The sequence below is a fragment of the Apteryx rowi genome, unplaced genomic scaffold (assembly GCF_003343035.1).
Source record: "Apteryx rowi isolate R43461 unplaced genomic scaffold, aptRow1 scaffold_5, whole genome shotgun sequence".
NCBI lineage: Eukaryota > Metazoa > Chordata > Aves > Apterygiformes > Apterygidae > Apteryx > Apteryx rowi.
In genome coordinates, this window is record NW_020450760.1 from 6774354 (window position 1) to 6793718 (window position 19365).

At 37.3% G+C, this 19365-nt stretch overlaps 1 protein-coding gene across 2 annotated transcripts in view; it reads right to left on the minus strand.

The window, feature by feature from the left end:
- UNC79 (unc-79 homolog, NALCN channel complex subunit) overlaps window positions 1-19365 on the minus strand; it is a 107248-nt gene that overhangs the window by 15881 nt on the left and 72002 nt on the right. For both annotated transcript variants that reach the window (XM_026079529.1, XM_026079530.1), the window contains 9 exons: window positions 18916-18954; window positions 17652-17764; window positions 17480-17565; window positions 16339-16512; window positions 14273-14341; window positions 13572-13682; window positions 7674-7778; window positions 4423-4500; window positions 1554-1643 (listed from right to left, as the gene is read on the minus strand). In XM_026079529.1, coding sequence (XP_025935314.1) covers window positions 1554-1643; window positions 4423-4500; window positions 7674-7778; window positions 13572-13682; window positions 14273-14341; window positions 16339-16512; window positions 17480-17565; window positions 17652-17764; window positions 18916-18954 — 865 coding nt within the window. The remainder of the gene's footprint in view (window positions 1-1553; window positions 1644-4422; window positions 4501-7673; window positions 7779-13571; window positions 13683-14272; window positions 14342-16338; window positions 16513-17479; window positions 17566-17651; window positions 17765-18915; window positions 18955-19365) is intronic.

Genomic DNA, 19365 nt, shown 5'->3' on the forward strand with positions numbered 1-19365 from the left:
AGCTAGAACTGGAAGCAGTTTTTTCCCCTCTATCTGCGAACTAAACTTTAGATCACATACATGCAACTTGGCAGCTACTTGACTATGCCAGTGATGAAATGACCTCTCTTTCAACTGATGAACTTCCCCTTGAATCACCAAGTTCCTGATGTACAAATGCTAAAACCTGTTGCCAGATTTTAGAATTGGCTGCATCTTTGACAGCACAGACTCTCTTCTGTATTTGGAATGGTCCCTCTGCTGCACTCCTACACCATCAGTTTGTCTTGCTAGCTCTGCAGAAGTCAGAAGCATCAAGGCCTCTTTACATCTTTACCTTCATTTTATGTGCTGAATGAAATCCACCCTTTTGCAGGCTGCCAGCACGTAGCTCAAAAGAGTAAGCTCTAACTTAGCATGACATTGAGGAGAGAAGTGATATTTAGATGGTTCTACTGTTAGACAGGTGTTTTCCCTCTACACAAAGGAGGACTCTAACCACTGCAGTTTCATCTTCAGCTCATTGCTTACTGAATACTGAGGTCCAGATGGTATGATAAAACTACCCAATGGGACAGGGTTATTCTAAACAACCTAAATAATATTGCCCCCTACACAGCATTATTTCAGCTAATATATCAATAACTGTCTGTCAAATTCCATTAGTTCTTTATTTAAGCTATTAACAGTAGATGGTACTTTGCTTGTGATTGAAACAGCTCCTCTTCTAGATCAAAGTATTTCCTGTTATACTGCAGCAATATGATTTCACCTAATTCTTTTCTAAACATCTTTCTTCAAGAATTTTCATTTTGTATTAAATTTAAGAGATACTGGGTTCCTTGTCAAATAGAAATTCCAAATTTTGACCAGCTAATTATTACTTAAGCGTTCTCATGAAATTTATTCCTAAACATTTTATGTTGACAGAAATGTTTTCCTATCAATCCTCTTACACTTGCCCTTTGGCATCAAACTAACATACAAGAACCAAAAAGCAGTTTGGACTACAGAGAGAGCTACCAGTCAGTTTTCCCCACCTCAACAGAATGTAGTATGATGAAGAAAACAACAGCATCTACAAGGAAAAGGACATTTGTCAATTACTTCATTTTAATAATCTCTGAACTTCTTCTGAACACTAAGAATGTCTGCTTGGGTATATAACAGATGCAGGATTTCTCCAGAACAGTGTAATTAGTTATACAGGTAAGGAATTTTGTGCTGAGATGGGTTATTTTTAACATGACTACTTCTCATACAATGATTTTGTTATGACATTATCTTATCATCAACCTCCATATTGCATAAAAAGAAAGCCTGCATTTTTATTCTGTGCTCCACATATTCAAATTAGCCTCCATTTCAACACTGCATAAGATACTTTTTGCCTATCCCTGAGAAGTGACTTATCTATAACAGTACTAACTTTAAAAAAAACCCAACCAAACAAAAAAAAAACTGTCAGTCATCCTCAGAAACTTCCAAAGGATTCTTCCAAGTAGATTAATTACAGAAAATACTAAATAGTAATTAGCTCACACACTTTAGGTAAATGTATGCCCATAACTAACCTTTAATTTGGTTAAGGTATGCATATCTGCGATGAAATCCAGCACTTCCCCAACATATTGCCTCATGCATTCCATTGCTGCTGTTCCACACTACAACACAAAAGAAACATATTTAATCACCAGATTTTGAATATATTCATGTTTTCATCTTTTCTTCTTGTTCACAAAAATACTGTTTCTTGTCTGTCTCAAATTCTTTACTGTCTACTCTAACTAGGAGTATGTATTCTTGGATCTTTTTCTTCTCACAGTAATTTGCCTTCTTATTTGATGACAGTATAAAAAAAACCAGTCACACTAGCTGCATCATGCATTATAAAATATTCTCATCTGTTACAGTGATAAAAGATTATCTGATGAAACTTGCAATAATATCCTTAACATATATCTCCTAAAATTTACACTGGTCCAGAAGCAAAGTTTTTTAAAGTCAATGAGAGTTTACCAGCTCAGTTCTTTAAGCAACTGAGCATTTCTGCGAGTGAAACCAATCAGCTACAATCCTGGAAAACAAAATTAAGTAACAGGCACGGATGCCCTTATGTTCACATGAATCATGATGGAAAAGCAGTTTGAGTGACTGTCCTCATGTATTTTACTTATAAACATCACTGAAATTTTTAAGTGCAACTTTTTTTTTTTTTTTTTAAACTAACAAAGGTTCTGGGATATTCCTGAGCAACATCATTCAAAATATAGCATCTTAATGGCACTCAAGTTAGTTGCAACTTTCAAAAGGATGGTAAAGGCAGCATTTGAATTATTCTTACTAATTATTTCCACTGCACAAATTTTTAAAAGTAATTTTTATTGTACAAGTATTAAATAATTTATTTTTAGAAATGCTGAAACGAAACAAAACCTTCTATGGTCACGCAGGTAAATATGCACTATAAAGATGTAGTTTTTTCCTTTAATTATATTTAAATCTGAAAAACTACATCATACATTTAAACCTTATGGCATTCTACATGCTGATACAAGGGCTATAAGGGATAAATGAAATCCTCCTATATTCCTTCATGAACTGCTCCATTTTGACCATAAAGGTATAAGCATTGAGAAATGATTTGTGCCAGAACAAGAAGGACCCCAAGGGGAAAACAATGGGACTCAGTGTAGTGCATATTGTGTTTTTGCAGTAAAAATTTTCATAGTCCCTTTCCTAGAGCGCAGTGAGAAATGCCAGTCGAGCCTTTGGCTAACACAAGGCATGCCCTTGGTATGCAAAGCAGTCAATGGAACAAAACTATCATATTAGATAGAGGCTTCCAACAGAGCAGAAAGCCCTGCAGAAAAGCTTTCAGAAGGTGCTATGACTGATCAAATAGGTATCATATAACCTTTTTTTATGTTAATAATCTGAGGTGAAGATAATTCTAGCTGAATTCAAGGGGAATTGTGAATGCTCAACATTTCTCAAAGATCAAGTCTTTATAAATGCCTCATTTTCTGGGGCCAAGTAAAAACAAGGCTTAACTTTAGAGATTAAATGATGAAATTATCTAATTAGGTATCTTTCTTCTTAAAGTGGACGAAAACTATTGGACCCAAATCATAGGCTCATGGCAAAACATCACAGTAAAGTTTATCAGGGGAAAATATGCTTCTTTGAGCTCTGTTTAATCACCTACACTTTGAAATCTATTACCTTATCTGAGTATACACATGAACAAGATTTGGTTTTGATCACAAAATTATTCAGCTTTAATTGAGTTTTAGTTGCTGAAATTTTGAAAATCTGTTAGCAGTCTATACTTAAGCAACAGACCTGTGTGTTTCTCATTTTTCTACATTAGTATAAATCTACATGTTGTTGAACTATACCACCTTCTGTTTTTTAAAATGCTATGTCCGTTAGTTCCCTTGACAGAATAACAAACAATAAAATGCAGCCAGTGGCAGCCCTGTTGGAGTATCCTCCATCCAGTTTTTGTGGACTAAGGATTCCACACAGGTTCTAAAACACTGAATGACAGTATTATAAAAGATGTTATGCTCAGACCTCTGAATAATAATGCTCTATTGCAAAAGGCTTATGTTCAATCATGTATTCAGTTTTATTCAAGCAGCAAGCAACTTCCTTCTCTACAATTTCTTCTGAAATGATCCCTTTCCTATCATACCTTGTAACACCAATATCAGTCTATCTACTTAACCCAAACATAAACTAAAACATTCCCTTAGAAGAGAGACATCATTGAAGATTTGAGTTAAAAAATCACACGCTTCAGAAGACATACAGGAAAAATCCTATTAGAACATCCCTAGAGTCAACAAGGAAAAAGGTTTCCCACAGCTCATGAAGTAGACTTGGGCTAACCCTCATCCCTCTGTTTGGGTACTTAGTGATGTGTGTCATGGAACAACTCAAACCCTCCAGCTGTGTTACTTCCACGCATGTTCACCAGCCACATACTCAGCAGCTAAGCAACTATGAGTACTCGCAATTCAGCTACATTATATATCACCAGACGAATGCCTTGCATCCCTTCTTTAACCAGATAGCCTTTTGTCAGAATGGAGGCAGTGGCTGGCACCTTCCCTCTCTGTTGCCATTTTTTGAGGCATTCAGCTGGTCTCTTCCCCACATCTGGTCTTCCATAGATCTCTAGCAGGGGCTTTGGCCAAAGTCAGTCGTATGTGCCACATGACTAATTATTAGAGAGAGTAAGGGCAGCAAGATCAAGTTAAGAACTTTTCCAACATTCAAAAAAAGGAAGAAGCACTTCAGCTTCTGCCTGCAATACACCTTGCCAATGAAAGGAGAAATGAAAAGGAATGAACATTCAACTGAAGCAAAATAAGCTTAATAAGACCTATTTTAAAAAATTAAACCTATGAGATGGGAGTTTGATTCAGTACTTACTCCAGGCATAGAGGCAATCATCTGTTTATGCAAGATTGTTGATTCAGCCAGTTTTGTTCCAGCATCTGCACAAACAAACTAAGAAGAAATTAAAGATGAATTATTTTTGGAGGAACCTTAAGACACTACTAAGTTATTTATGACTTTATTAAGATCAGTTGAGATCTCTTCTTGCTTATATTTGTGGTAATTTGCCTTTACAGCTCTCTTACTTTATAAACAGCCTAGTTTGTTCACCATTATAAATGAGTTAATTTTAATGAAAAAAAAAAAAAGACTTTAATGTGCCTGATTAACATGTGTATACTGTGTGGGAGCAATCTGAAGAATGTTATATAATATAACAGATTTTCTTTGTGAGTACAAATATATATCTTTGCAATTCTTCGGATATATCAAGTGTTCTTCTTTCATTATAGTGTAAATCAAGATAGAGGAGAACAATGCAACATGCAATGTTCTCCACTGTGGTACTACAATGCCTTCACTGAAGTTCTACAAGGATGAATTACATGAACAATTTTCAAATTCAGAACAGACTGTTACGGTGTAGTATAACTTCCCTGTAACACAGGCCACAAAACTTTACTTGTCTTTTTCAGAGCAAAGTTCAGAAAAATTCTGTTATGCTAGAATATCCCTAATTGATTTTCTTATGCTTTTATTCTCCTTGCTTTCTTTTATATCTTTTTTCACTTCTTATTACCAAATCCCTTGCCCCAAAATCTCCGATGTCCACCTCATTGATACCTAACAGATCTATAACAATGTTAACAAATACAATATTAACAATATTAACAAAAACAATTATTAATGAATAACAATATTAACAGATCTAGTTATTTAACCTTTATAATCTTCAATAATGCATTTGACACCCTGCAGATAAGATGGTCTCCTTGTTCCTAAAACTTTGTTGTTTTAATGCTGTATTTGCACTGAAGCAATTTGTCTAGAATGATGCAGTGTAACTTTCTAACAAACAGCAGACAGAAAAGCAGAACTGACAAACTGAGGTATAAGCCTTAATTTTCTTTCTTGATAATGAATACTGTGGTACCTTCACAAACTGAGGCAGATATTGACTACACAATATACTTTACAATTTACTGATGCATTTTTTGTTATCAGTGCGCTCAATGACTGACCATTCTCTTAAAAATATTCCCAAATATCCTTTACAGTGTTAGAATTTACTTTTACACTTCCATGATCTTTACCTTTCAAAGACAGATTTAATCTGAACTCTCAGACAGCCAACCAAGACTTGGAAACAACACATGCATCAGACCTATGTCTTGCCCAAGGGTCTGTTCTTTGGGAAGAATACCAGTAAGAATAATCTAACTGGGTATCCTCAGAAACAGACCTGGCTCCAGTTGACTCTGCTTATGCTCATAAGTTATTTTACACCAGAATAAGCCAAATAATAGAAATAAAAGAAGAATCTGACTCATATTTCAGTTGAGAGATGATCTTAATTCTCCTCTGTACCAGATCTCTAATCATTACAGGGAAGGAAAGGAGCGCCTCAGGGACTGAGTTATGGGCTGTGTTAATCCAGACTTAATCTTAGTTCAAGCAGTGACTGTGACTCTCCACTTCTCTTTTAAGAGAAGGCCCATAAATGGACTTATGGAAATAGATGACAGATTTTCTCCTGAAGCCAGAAGCTGGCTGCTCTGGATTGCAGGAGATATACAGATAATTTCATCAGCCTCTGAAAATGAGATATTGAACAAGACACATCCACATTGGGTGCTGATGTGGGAGCGAATACAGCATATGGGAACAGTGCTAGGAGGAGAAGCCAGGCAATCATCATTTTATCTTTACTTTCAGTATGTAAGAGGGAGTTTTGCTTACTGACTCTTGTCAGGTGATTGAGTCAATATGAAGGACAAGTGTTTACCAGTTAAATCCCACTGCCAAAACTGAAGTGGCCTTAAGGAGCATGTTTTTTGCATTCTCAAATGAGGAATTTTGGATTGATTAGACTGTAGAGACTAAACTGCCTTTTAATCCTTTGGAATGGCTTTGAACTGAGGTATTTAATAGAGTAACGTAGAAAAGGTAGAAAAGCTGTTTTATTCTGTAATTCAGGAAAAGTTAGTTGAAGTCAACAAGCACTGAAGAACATGGTATCAGGCTTCATCACTGCATCCATCAGACAAAGAGGTGGGTGGTTGCTAAGTTATTTAGTGGTCATCATGCCTGGGATTGAAAATAGAAGCCTAGGCTAAAAAAAAAACAAACAAACAAACAAAAAACCCCCCAAAACTGCTTTTTTAAATTAAAATGGATAAATTAAAAAAAAATCACCCTTTCACCCTTTACCCTCAAAACAAAACAAAAAAAGTTATTTTCCACCCCCCACTCCATTTCTTCCCCTAATATTGATGGTATAATAATTGTTTTCAAAATTATCCTAACTACTATATAATCTAACTTGTCAGTGTTATTTCTTTGTCAGTTGGCAACCATTTATTTTCTATGAGTAATGTACCAGTACTCAAAAACAAACCAGCCTATAGTAAGCTCTGTCAAGCTTTGACCACTTAACAGAAGCGAAGAGGCAGTGAAAGCAGCTGTGATGAAGGGAGCATTGTGAATGATCTACTTTTTTGCTTGAACCATTTGGACTGCTGTTATGTTGGTCCCCTATTCTCTCCCTTCAGATACTTATATGCATTGATAAGATCCCCCCTCAGTCTTCCCCAGGCTGAACAGTCTCAGCTCTCCTCATATGAGAGATGCTCCAGTCCCTTAGCTATTTTAGTAGCCCTCTGCTGGACTCGCTCCAGTAGCTCCATGATGAGTTAGCACTCCTTCCTATACACAAACTATTTCTTGGCTTTGGGGCTATAACAGGGAGACAAGGCTGTTGCTGGGACAGCTCTGCCTTTGGAATGCGCTTTGCAGCCCAGTGTATTAGCAACGTACATTAGCAATGTACATTAGCGCGCTCGGCAGCCCAGTACATTAGCAATGGTGCTTGGGTCCTCATCATCCTTGGAAATGGGGTTTCCTTATTTAGGTGCTTAAATTTTATTGTGACAGTACAATGTATGCACCTATGTTTACAAATGTAAATTCTAGGTTCTGATTCAAAAAAATTCTTTCTTCACTTGACACCACTAGTACTTTTTGGAAACATGTTGGACTTGCCAGTTTTTTTGTTTTGTTTTGTTTGCTGAATTTGGGCTGAGACAGGATCAGTATGAAAATAACATGAGGTAGATCTCCTGTACCTGCACCAACAGCAGTAGATTCATGTCTGGTAAGGGTGACTTTAACTTGAGTGCCTGTAGTAACTCCAAGATGACACTGCGAGTCAGGTAGAATTTATCTCTTTCCTACAACAGAAAAACACGGAATTAAGAATGCCCTGAAATTCACTGACATCCACTAGTAAACCATAAGATATTTTTTATCTAAATTTGAAAATAAAATGTCATAGAAGTGCACTTTTTGTTCCTGTCTTACAAAAGAGACAGACATGATTCATCATTTATTTATGTAATTCTACAGACTTGATCRAGTGGACAGCAGTGAGAATATACCTTTGATCTTCCTTTCACTTTGCAATAGGCACTATTATGAAATTTTTTTATATTTCACATGTGAAATATAGATAGGTTTTATTAGACATTTATAGAGCCCCAACATGCAGGGTAATTCTCACTGTATAGTTCCATATAAAGGAAAAAGGGGAAAGAATTAAGATTTCACATAGGAGAACAAAATTGGCAATAACATTTAGCATAATTCTCTCATTAAACCTGCCAGAAAAGCCCCATGTTTTATCATACTACTTTTGTTGTTGTCTCCCTTAAAATGAGAGTGCCTCCATTACAGCAGCTTGGACATCTATTTTCATTCATTAAACTAGCGGTATTTTTCCCCTCACAGAGTAAAAACCCTCTTCACTACAGCTGCCACAACAAAAAACATTAAAACATATAAGGGAAGATAAGGCAATAGAGATTAGAACAAAAAGGCTAAGAACCCAGAATTGTGGAGATGAAACAACACGGAGGTGCAAGAGAGAAGATGAGTCTGTTATCCGTCTAACTTTGACATTCTCTGACTTTAGGAGATAAGTACATGGAACAAATCTATAACCTGCTACTGAACATAGCAACTCAAGAATTTTTCATCAGCAGTTAGACTTACTCTGAGCTCTCTTTCAATTGACCATCAGAGGTGAAAAAATGTTGTCCAGCAAAGGGGGCATATACAAAGTGTGTCTAAGATTTAAAGCCTGCAGTCTTCCATCTTGCAAGTTTCATGCACTTGCCTGCTTGCTTGCTTAAGTTAATCGTGTGTAACTTTTCACTCAGTCAGGGCCTCAGTTCCTCTGTGACATCTGTAAAATGGGATTATAATGCTTGTCTCTTCCTCAAAGAGGTCAGGTGAGGTTTAATTGTTTAGGGTCAGTTTGAAGCCCATCTTCTGCAGTTGCACACAGCAGTAAGCACAACTAAAAGAGGAGGACTTGGAGGAGATGAACAGCTGGAAGGAAGTAAGAGCTTTGGTTACCGCAGCCCAAGAAGCCAGTCACAGGTCTTCCTTCTCAGAAAACCAATGTCAACACATTGTATCCGAGTAGCACACAGCCAAACAAAACTCATGGGAACAGTGAGTGCCTCCAATAGCACCCACAAACATTTTAATGAAAACAGATTTTAAATATCAGCCCTTGATTTGGGAGGAGGTGCCAAAATGACAGAATTGTATGATTTTCATGGGCAGTATGATACTAGCTTGTGAAGCAAAAGGTCTGAGTTCAAGCTGCTGTTTTGCCTGATTTAAAGCAGAACTTTCATTCCAACCACTTGGAGTGTGCAGTCTGATAACATATTTAGCTGATGGAATGGGTCCCACACTACGGTGGTGCTTGTCTGCCACACTAGACAGTTTAGGCAACTAAACTCACAGAAAGCTAACAATCAAAAAAAAAAAAAAAAAGACTATTCCTTTATGGGAATAACAAACATTGAATCAGTTCAGCTGTATTATGAAACCATGTCTTGAAGGGACAAGTACTCAAAGTCATGTGTTTCACATAACATAACATAAGAATGCCCAGGAGAGATCAGACCAGATGACATGTACTCAGTAACTTCTCCCCCTCAAGGCCTTAAGCAGATGCCTAGGGAAGAATAAAACCAGGGCAAGCATGTATAATTCCCAATAGTACTCTCATAGCCACCAACTATTTTTAGTTCAGGGAACTCCTGAACTCAGTATGGTTTCAGTGTATTTCCTAATTCTCAGTGGATTTCCCTTCCACATACGTGATCAATGCCCTCTTGAATCCACATCAACTTTCAGCACAGTATTTGGCAATGGGTTCCACACTGTTTGAAGAACCACTTCCCTTTACTTGCTCTGACCCTGGTTCCTACTAACCTGATACTTTCTACTTCTGGTACTGAAAAACCACTTCCTTTACTTGCTTTGATCCTGGTTCCTAACCTGATGCTTTCTACTTCTGGCACTGGAAAAAGCATGAAATTACCCACTTGTGAATGTAAAGACCTTGATCACATTCCCATCAATTGTTGCTTTTTCAGACTGAAGAGCCCTAATTTAGTTGCTCTTTACATGGCACTCATTCCACACACTGATCATCTTTGTTACCATTACCTGAACTTTTTCCAGGTCTACTACATCCTTACTGGAAATGGGGGAACAGAACTGTGCACAATACTCAAGGCACAAATAGGCCGTTTCTTGCTAGAAAGCGTATTCCCCAGCGATAGTGACACTTCCCACTGTCATGTGCCTTCACAGTCCTGAGGCCCATCCATAATGCAGTGCCATGTTCAGAGAGTTGATGATTACATCCCCCAAAACACTGGATATAATYTCCTATCAGTAACCTGATAGAGTAGGCTGCACATGCTGCAAAAGGAGAAGGCTAAAATCCTTGCTGAAAGCATTCCACTGCTTTACAGACTAACAGCTATACTGTACAGGACATAATTGGGCCATAATAAATTCTTTTGTCGGGRAGGGAAACCAGCTCCATGAATCCCAACTTTCACTGGCTCTACGGATGATACAACAAAGTGCTACCCCTTTTCTCAAAGACCACCCTGATCTCACATTCCAAATTCTCAATTTTTTACATCATGTGTAGCAAGTAGGGAAATGAGGCAAAATYGGGATAAATGTTTTTAGACATCAGACCTCTTGCTTCCTGAACTGTAATCAGGAGTGTTGACACTGAGATCAATGGCCCAGAGCCCCCTTCCTATCGAAGTCTCCTTATTCCTATCATTCTGCTGGTGCTTGTTTATATATACTTTAAGAACTTTATATTCTGCTGGAAAAATGTAAAAGGGGCATTAGTTACATGAGAATAAAGCCCAGAAGAGTCACATGTGTCAGTCTGGTCCCAAAGAATCAGGAATGCAATCCCTTTAATCTCTGTTCAGCCAAAATAACCAACCCTCTCAGATGTCTGTACATCCCTGTAAAAAAGCTGCCTTGTGACCTTCAAACTGACTTGCCAGAGGTCTATGCATAGAATGTGAAATTACTGAAGTTTGTTTGCAACAGAGTCCCAGGGTCTCAACTTATTACTAAGAATAGTAAATTTGTTTCTTTAATGGAGTAGTATGCTACCCTCCAAATAAGCCAGGACAGAGACAATAGTCTCTGCTGCTACTACAGTAATTACAACTACTAAGGATGGGCTGCTTCAGTTTTCTCAGAAAATTTCAATAGCAAAATTATATCATTTCCAATTCAGTGGCATACAGCATTTATTTACTAAGGGCCAACAGAATGTTAGTAAAAGACTAAGTTCAGGTTAAAGCTTCAGCAGCTGTAAGAGATAAGAAAGCCAAGAAGTGTCCATTTAAGACTTCAAGAGACTTAGAGGAAAATTGAAGATACAAAGATTACAGTCCACAGAAGTGATGCTACTCTCAACTGAGAGATTCAATAGCAATAAAAAATCAAATTGTTGACCTGGAACAGAAACTCAGATAAGGAAATATTGGATTGACGTGATTCTTCAGACTCAAAGACAAGAGAAACTGAGATATTCCTGCCACAGACTATTAGAGAGATGCTGGAGATTAAAAAAAAAGGGGGGAGAGGGGGATTAAAAAAAAAAAAGATTCAGACTGGTTGTACAGCACTGACCTCTGTAAAGCGCACACTGGAGTGGCTTGTCCTTTGGAAAGACAAATAAAGTTTACTYCATAGCATAGCTGAAAGTTGTGCCACTGTTTTGTTCCAGCAGGCACATTAGAAGATGCAAAACAATTAAATTTGAATAGTTTCAACATTCACAAATTATATTCTTTCTGGAATTCACTTCCACATGATACCATATCACAAAAAGCACTCCATTTGGCTACAGTGATTTCCACTGTAGAGAAACCTAGATATCACAACTGGTCCATTTTTCTAAAGGCAGTCATTAGTTTGGTATTTCTACTTAAAATTCAAGGTAAGCTTTCAGCAATAACAAAGATAATGTAGTGTGGAGTTCYACTGTATTAAGCATTTTCTGGATATATATTGCAGGAAAACATTAACTAATGATCTCATTTCTGGGTCACCAGGTTGCATTAAACTAAATCAAGAAATAGTTTTTACTAAGTGGTATAATMCAAGCTTCCTATATGCAATTAAGTAGTCAATGGAACATTGAACCAGGAAGTATGTAAGAAAAACATGTTTTTAAAATACCATGTTTTTTATAAAAATGTTTTTGTAATAATTGAAACTACAGAGTCTATGCACAGTGAAACGATTCCCGTATTTTGCAATTTGCTTTAGCAAGCACATATGAAATAGTTTCATCAGATCTCAGACACAAAAGGCATGTGTGCTTCAGTTTTAAATGGGGCTTATTTGTTTCAATGAAAAACCCTCCCATACTTTTTTTCCACTGCACTTTAACTTAACATTTTTCTGACTTTACTTTRCTTTGACCAAAGCTTTATGTACAGATCTATCTCAAATTACTTCCAACAGCTGGACAGTCTCTTCTGTATTCAGATTTTTTTTCCTCTCATAAACACTCATCTTTCAAAGGAGACAAGAAAAGGTACAATTTCCTTGGTGTCATTAAATATGCTGATTGTTTCTATTTAATGTTCCAAATCATTACATCTGATAAAATAGTTTTGCTTATTTTCTTATAATGCAGCTTTTATGTAAGATTGTCATTGCTTTTATCATTTCTTCTTCACTGTCTGTCTGTTCTAAGTCTTAAAAAGACTGAAGCAATGCATGTTCCAGTAATACAATATCAACCTAGAAAATCATGTAGCTACTTACAAAAGAATGTTTTCTGATGATTAATTATTGTTGTGACAAAAGTATCTAGGATGGAAAATTGTGCACATACAGGCTGGATAACATTTTTGTTCGGTGTCTTAACAATCTACATAATGGAGCATATGGGGCCCTAATAAAAGGTTTGATTGTTTTCTGCAAGTTTTTTGTTGTTCATCCTCTCACCAACAGCTACAAAAACATACTTGAATAATAACTGATTGTTACTTGTATACAGCAGCTTTCATCCAAGAATCCTATTTCAAAGCTGGATATACGCTGCTATCTCTTTCTGTGCAGGTTTTAGCCATGCGCAAAGTGAGTTACCTAATACAGAACAAAACAGAAGCAAAGTTTGGAAGCCCCTAAATTGGAGTCTTCCACTCTGATCATCAATCTGCTGCCCTCAGAGCTCCCTCAGAGCTGTGCTTTCAGGATGYACCACCAGGAATTATTTAGTTTTGACTGCACAAAATGTGGCTAAACCTGTCCACTAGGACAGATACAAACACATCCTTATAACTAAACAGGCATTTTAAGTCATGCATGAATGACCTCTAAAAAAGAAAAATTTTCAAAGTCATGAAATCATATCAAAATATTTTCCCAAGCAATGTTTTCAGCAGATTCCCTTTATCTGAGTCTGTACTGGGAATGTGAAAGTCAGTATTATTAGTAGGCACTGAATCAACATAACTACTTGATTAAACTACATTAAAACTGCTAAAACATCTGAAATTTGACACCAATTTCACCTTCAGTTACAAACTTCTACTTGAGGAAAGAAATATTTTTTCTGTCCTATTTTCAGTTGTCTCTAATGAAAGTTACAGTCTCATTGTTACCTTAGTGAAGGCTCGGTAGCACAAACCGCACAGTTCTACCAGGTAGGCCAGAGTAAAGATAGCATTTTGAATTACAAAGCTTAGTAACTTTGAAAATGGCTCCAGAAGACTCTGCAATGAGATGATTTAGGGAAATCAATAACTGATTGCTCAGCAAAACAATAAGCATTCCAGCTCTGAAATGCCTGAATGCAACAGCATCATTATTTTTAGCTCAAAGCTATTTTGCCATGATTTACGCTGTTTCAGTCAAATAGCTGTTCCAGCATTTGTACCCATGCTTATAAGACAAATTAGAAGCAAAATATCAGCAAATAGTTTCATCTTTGACACAGTGCTTATGAGATATCAGAGAATCTGTAGTGTTTATGCAGGAAAATTATGCACTGACATTAATGAAATTGTACTAGTGAGAAGACTGCAGAATCAGACTCATAGGATGTTGATTACTATAGGCTTTTTTGAAGGAGAATATCAAATCTTTAATAAGATATATACTCATATCCACACAGGAATGTAATCCCACTCACATTTTACTGTAACCTAGATTCCAAAGCTCTTATCATTCACCATAGGGTATCGGACTGCACAATTTTATGCTTACACATAATACTTTTGTAGCTAGGTGCTAAGAATACATTTGTAGAATAGCACAAGCTGGCTAAATCTGAGGCAACAGAGTTGTCTTCCTTGGAACTTACCCTGGTAGCACTAGTGGTTGGTATCTTCAACAAGCAAATCATGATTCTTAAACTAGAATCTAAAGAACACTGTGAATACATTTGGAGGCAGAAAAAAAAAAAGAGTTAGTACATTTTTGTGCACATCTCTTGCTTTTAGTGGTGACAGTCATGAATAAGCTACAGGTAAAGTCTGAAAAATAATCCTTGATAACTGATCTTTATTTACTTTCCTTGAACTGGCTTGTTCCAGAAGACACAGTCATATCCCCCTCATCAGTAATACAAGACAGTATGGGCCTTGGGATGAGAATATTTCACTAAAATGCTGGTTTAGGAGTTAACTTTACCCTTGTATGACAGAAATCTCCTAGAAGTACACCCACACTGTAATAAAATGCCTCATTAAAATATATTTATATATGTGTATCTATATAAGTGTGTGTATACTCACACACACACGTATATGTATATATGTGTGTGCGTGTGTGTGTGTGTGTGTATATATATGTGTGTGCGCGCATGTGTGTGTGTATATATATATGAGTGGATTAACAGGAGGTACAGGCCATCTACCTTGTGTTACACTTTTGTGCTTGTYCTGGGCTATGACATTTTACCCCACCCCATGGCAGGGCTGCAACTCAGAACCCCTGAAACCAGAATGTGCCCTGGCAATAGCTGTTCCAGAGGCCATTCTAAAGATGTTCCTTATAGTGTAATTGATTTTTCAGGTGAGATATTAAAGCTTCATGCTCCAATATCTCTTCTGTGTAAATCAGACAGTTTACAGCAGAACAGGACTTTTCAAGGTCCATCCACTGTCCTGCCTCTTTCCTGCTGCAAACAGGGGAAAAAACAGCAAAAGAGTCATTTATGACCCTAGAGGAAGGAACAGGAGATGGAAAATCCCCCTCTGCTTAGTTCAGGAGCAAGCAATTGTTCTACTTGTATCATTAATGATACCTCCCATAAATAAAAGGGAAGTCATAGTAAACACCCCATCTGAATGCTCCATAAATGGCAGATATGCAGTTGGAACCATTATGATCCAATTCACTGATCTAATTTTTACTTTAAATTATTCAAGATTCAACAAATTTGGGGTGGCTAATAACCAAATGGAATGATTATTCCATTTGGCTTAGTTAAGTGCTGCAGGGTGGTGCCTCAATTCACTAACAGCTAAGGAGTTTTCAAAGTTTTGCCAAAGAATCTTAAACGATTCATACAGTTTGCTGGTGACACCCAAATTAAAACAAAGTTATAAATCACATAAAATTAGATTTTGTATCCCTCAGCTCATCCTAGGCAACAATGCTTTCCACAGAATAAGTTATTATTGGGCTCACTCATGCTGTGGGAAATTAAGCCAGAATAAAGGCATCAGAATCCAATGTTTACCGGAAAGACTCAGAAAATTTTTTACTGTGTTTACTAAAAAGAGATATGGAAACGTTTGCACCAGGAGACAAAACCTCTCGGCATGTTCTCTGAGCAATCAGAACTCAGAGCCCAAAACTTCTGGGTTCAGTTTCTACAACTATATCCTGATTACAGCCAGAACTATAACCTAGTCAGTCAAACAGGCTAGGCTCGATTCCCATTAATCTGAGTCCTCTCTGCCTGTATGACTATTGTGTACTTTCAGCAAATTAAGGTTCTTCTTGCAGGTTTTATTTTGCTTTAATAGTTGAAACAAAATGGATTTTTATTGTCAAAGTGCAGATTCTCTCAAATGCAATGTTATAATCTGATAAAGGCAGGGCATGGAAAGGGTGGAAGCAAAAAACCAACAAGGAGGGAAAAAGTTCTCTCTGGTCAGAGTTGTTATTGTTACCTGTGAAAAATATTATTAAAGGGATGGATCAGGCATACAGTAAATCTGATCCTCTGGAAACATCAGTTGAATCACTATAAGATGTTCATAGAAAATCAGAGCCAGGGTGCAGGTTGCTATCTGCAGCTTTCGCACTGCCTATGTACGCCTTGACCAATGCCAGCACTGTTCCTGTCTCCCATGTTCTGGTCATCACATACAAACTACCTTTACGAACATAGAATAAACTGCATTCCACACGTCATACCTTAAGTGGCAAAACACAAGGGAGTTTGGTAAGAAAGGTCTGAAACTGATTACTAATCGTGGTCCACAGGTTGCTAGGCGAATCCATTGGCAAGGCTTCCATAAAGGTAGCAATGTTTTCCAAACACCGTAGCATTGCACCCCCTGCTGGTAAGTTCTTTTTGTTATTTAAACCCTGAGAAAGAAAATGGTAAGTATAAACAAATGTAAACATGTAGACATAGCCACCTAAACAATATTTGAAAATGCTGAGGTTAATTAGCTCAGACCAAATACTATTTACCTCTTCTAAAACACTAATGATAAAATGTTGTGCAGGGAATTTGAACTATATATGTGACAGTTAAGTCTAGTTCAATTCCTAAAGTATTGACCAAAAGATCTCCACGCCAAAAGCTTAAGATGCTAAACTTTGAGCTAAAATGTTATAAGCAGGGTCCTAACTCATATCCTAGTTAGATTGGCATGGGAGTGAAAATAAAGCAGGACTTGTAAAAGTCACCAGTGGATTTTCCGTATTTTCCCTGGGCCAGTTTTAAAACAATATATATTCACTAATGTTCGGTAGATAATGTGTGCTGTTTTGGCTTGTATACTAGGGATAGGCCTGGAAAAACATAATCAGTTCTAAAGTGCTGTCAAAATCCTGTTTGCATGAAGCAACCTCCACATTCTTGGAAGAACAGAAGGATATGTGCAGGTGACTAGTACTAGTGGAAAGATAAAGGTTACAGTAAAAACAAAGCAAGTGCGCAGAAGGGAGCCAGGGAAAGGCAGACGCTAGGCCTTCAGATTGCTTGGAAAAACTGCCATCAGATACAGTGGAGACAGGGAACTGAGAGGCAAGAGCAGAAAAATTTCTGAAAGACATAAACAGTGCCGGGGAAAAGGGTAGCCTACACTACCAATGTGTGGAAGTGCCCCTGGCCTGGACTGAGAACAAAAGCTGTCAGTGAGAGCAAAATGCAAAAGGCAAATGGTGAGGATACAACAACCTGGTCCTACTTCTAGAGACAATATACCAAAAATTCACATTGCTTTTGGTGGTGCAAGTTAGAGCTCTTACTGCATGAGGAGAACTGAATCGATACACCTGGTAGTGCTAATAAAACTAGCAACATTAGAGCTGACTGCCAACATACCTCTAGTAGCTGGCTCAGAGCAGCAATGGAACTCAGCTCACTGAAGTCCATGAGAGAGGTGGCCAAGGTCCGTAAAAAACTTCCATCTGAAATTGGAATGACATCTTTGTGCTGGGTTTCCATATGGGGATGACTGAAGCGGTCAGAAATGCATTCAGGTACTGCACGTTACCTTTAATATTGCTCTGGAAGAGCTGGGGGAAGATGCCATTGGGGGCCAACTGATGGAACACACAGCGGAGGAACTGCTTGGCCACACCTGCAGCATTTCCAGGAATCATCATGCTGAAAGAAAGGGAAGGAGAAGGAAGAGAGAAATTGTCTTGCAGGTTAAATACATTTCTCAAAGCTGAATACATGGAGAAAATAAAGAATTATTTTTGATTCTTTTATTCATTCTTTTTAATTATAAAGATGTTCAGTTATTACTACGACATAGTCATAAAATCAGCACACTGAAGTGTTGGGGGATTTTGGCTGGGGGGGGGGGGAAAATCAGGACAGTTCTGTTTATGACTTCGACTCAACTATTCAGAGCTAAAAAAGTTAAGTACATATACCTGAAGTGCTTAAGTCTAAATAAATAATTGCATTTTCCCTGACTCTCCACATCTTTTTGCCTGTGAGTTGTCAGGGTTTGAACTCTAATCCCCGCTCTCACCCTGTTGGCTGCAGTGATACCAAATGAGATTCTTGGCTTTATGGTAAAACATACAAACAACATATACATTATAATATTAATTTGCCTCTCACATCTTCTTTCAAGAGATGAAGTGCTTCTTAATCATTCATAAATGAAATGGTTTCATTTAAAAAGCTAAAGTGCTATCTATTTATTCATAAATTGCTTTTTTTTTTTTTTTTTTTTTTTTACACACCACGTCGCACAATGAGCTCATCCTTTTCTGCGTGCTCTGTGTCTGATTGACATGAGACATCACCAGGGTGGGTCTTCCACGTTCAAGGATGATTCNTTTTTTTTTTTTTTTTTTTTTTTTTTACACACCACCTCTCACAATGAACTGATCCTGTTCTGTGTGTTCTGTGTCTGATTGACATGAGACATCACCAGGGTGGGTCTTCCACGTTCAAGGATGATTCACCTCATAAAATGTATGGAGATGGTGAATCAAGACAAATACTGAGCATTGAACAAGCTAGAAAGACCTACAGTGAAATTGTGGAAGCCAGAAGGCATCCTTGAATTACATATCAATCTCAGTTTTTCCAGGTTCAGTCTATATGGATTTGAGTTCCTGCTCATCTTCAGAATACAAGAGATATCTGAACCACGTGAAAAAGGACAGGGTTTTCTCTGATTTACAAATCTAAAAGAAAACTTTGCTAGGGTTCAATTTGCTTGATTTTGGAGACAGGGAGGATGACACTTTAGATCAATTGCTTGATATCAGCCAAGGTATCCTTTGTTACCATACCTTTCTGCTTGATTAGAAAAACTGGTACTTGATGCCAACCTGGAATAAAAAAAAAGTAAGTGAAGCTCACATGCTTTTTTCTATTTCATTTTAAAGTAAGCCGATAAAATTACCAATATTTTTAATAATAAACAGAAGTTTTAGAGAATATTTTGAATGTCACCAGAAAGATCTTTTGAAGGGCTCTTAATTTCATTCAAATCTTGTTTGTACGGCATATAAACTTCATACAGTCTTTCAACATCACAAACATTTGCCAGCTCCAAAGACAATTCTACTTGCCTCCCTGAACCAGCATGATGATAACGAAGTAAAGCTATTGTCTCACATGCACATCAAGGATAATTATTAACCTTGAGGGATTTGGAGAATAAAAACTGCCAGAAGCTGCCCACTGACTGAATTGTTTCTGATTAACACAGCAACATAGACTGGGCTAAAATTCTCCCA